Source organism: Pinus tabuliformis, chromosome 1_1, assembly GCF_031772625.1.
Source record: "Pinus tabuliformis cultivar Carrire ecotype Pingquan chromosome 1_1, CPIR1, whole genome shotgun sequence".
Classification (NCBI taxonomy): Eukaryota; Viridiplantae; Streptophyta; class Pinopsida; order Pinales; family Pinaceae; genus Pinus; species Pinus tabuliformis.
Window position 1 is genome coordinate 643,751,283 of NC_142297.1, and position 6,805 is coordinate 643,758,087.

General features: G+C 42.1%; 1 protein-coding gene across 1 annotated transcript; it reads right to left on the minus strand.

Annotated features, from left to right (window-relative positions):
- Window positions 1-4,676: 4,676 nt before the first annotated feature.
- Window positions 4,677-5,965, minus strand: LOC149214991 (uncharacterized). Its single transcript, XM_089389581.1, has 2 exons — window positions 5,270-5,965; window positions 4,677-4,751 (listed from the first exon to the last, which is right to left on the minus strand). The coding sequence occupies exons 1-2, from the start codon at window positions 5,963-5,965 to the stop codon at window positions 4,677-4,679; spliced, it is 771 nt and encodes a 256-aa protein (XP_089245707.1).
- Between the last annotated feature and the right edge of the window lie 840 nt (window positions 5,966-6,805).

The following is a 6,805-nucleotide window of genomic DNA, read 5'->3' on the forward strand; positions in this document are numbered from 1 at the left end:
AAAAAAGTTGGAGGAGTCTAAGCTCCGATTTTACAATAGATGGAGTTACAGTAGTAGCTTGTTTTTGAATTTCATTGTGGCAGTACACATGAGTGCCTTTACTGTTCACTTGTAAGGTCCTAGAACAAGTATAGATTCTTATGAATTGGGACAGCAGAAGACTGGTTTTGCTGTACATTTAGACAATAGTGTTAAATCTGATGAGTCAGTCGATGGAGGCCTCAGGCTGGCTGTTAAAAGTCACGAGTTCTGCTGAAGAGTATCTAATTTGATTTTTTTTCCAAGTCTTCAAGAATGAGAATAAACTGCGAGGACAGAGATTGTTGCAGATGGAGGTTTGATCAGACTCCTTGATAATAGAAGCGCAGTTCCTTGGAGAGTGGCGATTTGGCGCAATCATGTGGATCAAGGGATGAATTGGTGCAGGCTCGCTTGATTGCATAAGAGGCTTCCTTTTTCCCGTGAGCTGGCATGACTAGCTCTCTTATCCGCTTCCTGGTTGTTGGATCGAAGGACATGAAAAAATTGGCACTCCAAGTCCTGAGACAACATATTTTTACAGCGGCTTATGATTTGATGGAGGAAGAGATTGGATGCTTGTCTGTTGCTATTCATTAAGCTGACTATTATAGCCGAATCGCCGAAGACGAGGGCTTTGTTGATCCCTTGGTTCTGAAGCTGCAAGAGACCTTGGAACAGACCCAGATCTTCAGCTCGATTATTGCTTAGTCTTCCCAGACCCCATTCAAAGGAGGACACCGTTACACCTGAAGGATCCAGAATGATGCCCTCTGTGCCGGCAGCTCCCGGGTTCGATTTGGAAGCTCCGTCAAAAAATAAAGAGTGAGTATTCTTTGAGAGAAGCCATTTACCGAAATCATCTTTTGTGAGGCGGATTTTCCATTCTAGGTTGTCAGATTTGCCACTGAACTTACTGATCTTTGTTGCTGATATGGTGTTGGACCTGTCTATCAGATTCCAAATAAAGTTTCGCTCCTCTGTCCATAGACTGACGGGATCGATTCTCTTTGTTAGCTTGACTGCTATAGTTTCCGATGCAAGACTAGTAGCTTTAAGGATTATGTGCCTGGTTGTAGTAGCTTTGTCTCGGAAGATCAAACTGTTTCGGGCGATCCAGATGCGCCACAGAAGAACAAACGGAATGGCGTTCCAAACTCTTTTAGCTGGGTTTTGGTTCGCTGAGTGCCAAGGATAGCTTCTCCTCCAGTTGTTTAAGGCTTCGACAATAGAATGATGGGGATTCCAAATGGAGGGAGCAGAAGGTGCGATGTTGTTCCAGCAAGAGGCAGCAAAGGGACAAGATATAAATAAATGCTGTAAGGTTTCCTCCGCCGCTTGACAGTTGGGACACCTGGAGGGTCCGAAGATGCCTCTTTTCCTGAGGTTCTCTGCAGTTAAAATTTTTCCATGGAGAAGAGTCCACATGAAAAATTTGATCTTTGGAATTGCTTCAGCTCTTTTTAGAATCTTCCCCTGAGCCCAGACAACAGTGGGGTATTCCTTGCTGCTCAGGTAGCTGTAACCTGCTTTGATGGAGTAGTTTGTTCCTGAAGGGTCCCAACGATACTCGTCCTTTGCGCCTTTGATGGTGGGTGCAATACTGTGTAGACTGCTACAGAGAGAGCCAAAGCTACCTTTGAGATGGTGGGGTATGGGTGGGAATTCCCATTGAACCCAGGCATTAGTTGAATCATTCCATTGAGAGATTTGACTCAGTTTGGATATGCCTTTGCTGTGGAGATAATGAAGAATAGGATCGATATCTGGAAGGCTGTTTATGGGAGGATTCCCCATGATTTTGTCCGAGCCTATATTCACCGTTTCACCTCCTTTTGGCACTTTAGAGACATTTTGCGCCATGAAGACAATGGCTTTTTTACAAAATTTCCATATCTTTGTACAGTGTCTATTAGGGATTTCAGCATTGAGAATTTGCGATCTTGGCTGGTTAAGATATTTTGATTCTAGGACATTTTTCCACCATGCTGGTTGATTGTCCATAAGTCTCCAAATCAACTTCCCACCGAATGCTAAATTCATAATAGATGGGGACCTGATGCCCAGACCTCCATTCTCAGGGCTTTGTATAACCTGTTTCCAGTTTACTAGGTTGAATTTTTTCTTTTCATTCTTGCCCCCTTGCCAGAGAAAAAATCTAAGGATGCTATCCATTTTTCGGTGGAATGAAGCTGGAGCTTGGGCAAGAGAAAACTGGTATAAAGGAAGGGAGGAAAGCCCTGATTTTAGAAGAACCTGTCGCCCAGCTGGATTGAGCCACAGAGTTCCCCATCTCTGAAGTTTCCTTTTCATTTTGTCTAGCGTTAAGTCCCAGACTCCAGTCTTTGCTTTCCCTATGGTTACCGACATTCCCAAATAACTGAAACAGTCCCAATCTAACTTGCAGGGGACACCAAAAATATTGGCAATATTATGTATCATTTGGGATGAAGCATTCCATCCATAAATACAGCTCTTAAGGTAATTTATTTTACCTCCTGAATATCTCATGAACTTGTCAAGCAGGGACTTGAATCTTCTTGCAATAATGGTGGTCGCCCCCCCTAGCAGAAGGGTGTCATCTGCAAATTGAGAATGATTTATATTTTTAATGCCATCTTCAAACTTGATGCCCGTAATGAGGCCTGACTGCCTCTTTTGATCGAGGGCACAGCTAAATGATTCTGCCATGAGGATGAAGAGATAAGGGGATAAGGGGCAACCTTGCCTTAGTCCTCTTGAGGATTGGAAGGAAGGTCCAGGTCTTCCGTTGATGAGGGGGGCGATCCAAGGCCCAGAAATGCAGCATCTTATGACATTAATAAGAAGAGGTGAGAAGCCCATCCTTTGGAGAACTGCAAATAAAAAAGAATGCCTTACCCTGTCAAAGGCATTGGCCAGATCTAGTTTTAGAATGAAGCCTTTCTCATTCCTTGCATGACTTGAGTGTATGGCCTCTTGGACTAAAAGAATAGAATCTGAAATTTGTCTGTTTGCCATAAAGCCTCCTTGGTTGTCTGAGATCAGCATCGGTAGAAGAGGTTTGAGCCGAGAGGCTATGATTTTAGTGAAGATTTTGTATGATGAGTTGCATAAGGATATGGGCCTGAAGCGAGAAAAATTGGATGGCCGGTTCTCCTTCGGAATGAGAGCCAAATGGGTAGAGTTTGTATATCCGCCTATTTTGCCTTTTTTTTGGATCCACTTGATGTATTTTATGAGGTCTTTCTTTATCAGCTCCCAGTAATCCCTGTAAAAGCTAATTGGGAACCCATCCGGACCAGGTGCCTTGTTGGGATGGAGGTTCCAGATTGCTTCAACGATTTCTTCCTCTTTTATTTCTGCTGTCAAATTTTTGTTTAGATCATCTGTGACTTTAGAATGCAAATGTTGTAACAGGTCATCATAAGATTCTTCCTCCTGCACTTCAGTTAAGAGGTCCTTGAAATGCTCTGTAGCTGCTTCTTTAATATCTGCTTGTTCCACATGGTGTGTCCCTGCGCTGTCCGAGATGGCAGTTATGGTGTTTCTGACTTGTCTTGCGGTGGCTTGCTTATGGAAGAATGACGTGTTCTTATCCCCACTTTCCAACCATATTTGTCTTGATTTGGTGCGCCACTTTTCCTCCTCCTGCCTTTTAATTTTGCTCAGTTTATTGTACAACTCTTCTTCTTGAAATTTTTTACTGTGGCAGTAATCCTTTTGCTCGATTGTGCACTGGAGTTCAGCGATTTGAAGCTTTAACTCATGCTTTTCCTGTTCTGGCTCCTTGTAGTGCGATTTGGCCCATTGTCTAAGCGCTCTTTGCACATTCTTCAGTTTGCTCTCCCATATGTAGCCTGGGGAGCCTTCAATATGCTGCCTCCAGGTGAGCTGAATGATATTTCGGGCAGCTTGTTGATCGCTCCAAATCTGATTATATTTAAAAGGCAGCGGACCAAGGGCGCAGTGGGTATTCAAGGCGAGGGTAATTGGATAGTGGTCTGAGGCAGCAAAAGGCAAAATGGTGGAATTAACAGATGAAAAGGTTGACAGGAGTGAAATATTAACCAAGAATCGATCCAGCCTCTCCATGATATTGTGGCTGCCCAGCCTTCGATTGCTCCATGTGAACTTGCGATTTTTTGGAGCTATGTCTATCAGATCACCAATGTGCATTACATTTTCCATTTGATTCCTGAATGGGTCTGGCAGAAAGTTCCCCCCTCGCTTTTCATTTGCATGCAGGATTAAGTTGAAGTCGCCGCCTACTATGGTGTTGTTGCTGTCTCCTTCCATGATGTGATTACTAAGAGTTTCCCAGCATTTTCCTTTATCCCTATAGTGATTGGGGACATATACATTGAAGATGACAATCTGTTGATTGCTGATATTATTTCTCAGGACTGTTTTTATCCAATGCTGATCGATTATCTCAGCTTCACTTTGCCAGTCATTTTGATTCCAGATGGTGGTAATTCCTCCAGAAGCTCCTCTTGCTTCGCATATGCTTCCTTTGTAATTTTTATACTTTCCAATGATTTTGCTGATTTCTGATTCTCTTTGCTTTGTTTCCTGAAGTAATATGATGGATGGTTTCTCCTGCACTATAAGGTCTGTTAGAGCATTGATTTTAGCGGGGTGCCCAAGTCCCCTGCTGTTCCAAGAGAGTATTTTGATCATTTCAAACCTATGTTTCGAGGAGGTGCTCTGCCTCCCTTGTCTTTGCTTGCTGCTTCTTGATCTTTTGTGGCCTGAATGTAAGATTCTATTGGATGTTGTAGACCAAGTGCTATGTCTTTCTGCGCGTTTTCATCCCTATGCTGCTTTGTAGTCTTTCTCCCCGGCTTCTTTTGTCCATCAAAGGAGGAACCCTGGTCCTTAGAGTTGCTACGGGTAATTCTAGGGGGGAGAGGTTCAATTAAGAGTGGAGGAAGGGCACTCATAGAATGAGGGGAGGAGGGCTGGTCAGGAGGGATCGAAGGGGAAGGGTCATCTTCAGGGAGGGAAAGAACATGGAAAGGGTTGGTGGATGGAGGAGAATGAAGGGGGTTTTCAAGTACAGGGGAATGAGATTGATGAGGAGGGGAAGGCGGAGGAGACGGGATTTGGGCAGAGGTTTTAAGAGAAGAGGGACCAGGTTCATTGGGTAAAGAGGGACTAGGGGCAGATTTTTTTTTTTAACCACTTCCCATTGCTGATCTTGAGTATTATTATCCACATTAATAATCTTAGTGCAGCGATTGGCAAAATGACCATACTCGTGACATACCTTACATTTGAAGGGGATCTGTTCGTAGTCGAGCTGTTGTATGTGCGACCATTCATCGACTTTGATCTTGATAGCTTCTGGAAGTCCTTTGCCCAGGTCGACCTCGACGCAGATACGGGCGCATGCTTGCATGTTGTCTCTTGGTTCGCTTCTGTCGATATATTTGCCGACTGCATTTCCAATGGCTCGCACAGAGTCATCTCCCCAGCAGTGTAATGGGAGATGTGGGAGACGAACCCAAACAGGAACTGCATTAGGGATGTCAAGCTCTGGATCGAAATCTGGCGTCCACTTGTTTAGGTACAGACCTCTGGAGTCCATAAAATATGGTCCATTGCGAAAAATCAGATCCTTGTCATTCTTTGTCTCGAAGTGAAAGGTAAAGTAGCCCTTCCCGCAGAATCTAATAGCAATTTTTCCTTGGATTTTGTCCGACCAATTTCTTTCCACCCACCTCTGAACAGTTTTAGGTGAGGGCCAAAGACCAGTGAATTGCCCTATCAGACCCTTTTCGGCCAGAGCTAGAGCAGCCATTCTAGGCAAAGTAGGAGGAAGGGAAACCTCCTGAAGTCCTTCTATTTTTTTAACAAATTTTGAAAGGGTTGGGCGATCTCGTTGAGGCGGCAGGGAACTGACAAGGGCTGAGAAAGCCTGCTGCTGTGCAACCTCCTCCGGTGGAGCCTCCGGAGGAGCCATCAGGAAGAATGGGGGCGCAAACCAGAGGACTGAAGGCGGCAGGCGGCGCGCGCGCGCTAGGTTTCTCAGGAGCGCGGTTATTATTTTTTTAGTCGATTGTGGGGAAAATTTTATTGATGACTAAAATTTGAATGGATTAAAAAAATGAATTTAACATATAAATAAATAAATAAATAATGTGTTTACGTGTTTTTCAACATTTTTTCTAATTTTCATAATATGAATTATCTTAAAATAAATTAATTTTTAAAATATATAAAAATAAGACTCCATGTCAACATTAATTTTAGTTGGAAATTATAATTTTCAACCATTTTTTAATTTAAAATAAAATCTAATAAAATTCAAACAATAATTTATCAGTCATATGTTTTAGAGGTTTTTTTTAATATATGAATATAATTTGATAAGAATTTGAGTAAGCCCTTCTTAACCTAAAATTTTTAAATCTATATATATATTGAGAAACCCATTTTATATAACAAAAAATCACAATTTAACTAAAAATTATTTCACCAAATTTTCATTAAACATTTCTAAACCATATAGTTAATAATTAATAGATAATTACAAAAATAAATAACTCCAAAAAATAATACACAATTAAAAAATCTTGGCCTATTTAACATAACACCAACCTTGAAATTGATATGAAACCACATTGGCTTTAGCACGCAACCAGTCTACACAATCATAAAAGATATAGAGTATATGATTTTTTTTTTTTCAAACCTCCGCTTAACATTTTGCGGCGTCTGTGATGTGATATAGAACCGCATTTCCTTTCACACACGATCAATCTACACTGTCGTAAAAATCCTGTGGATGTGCAAATTTCAG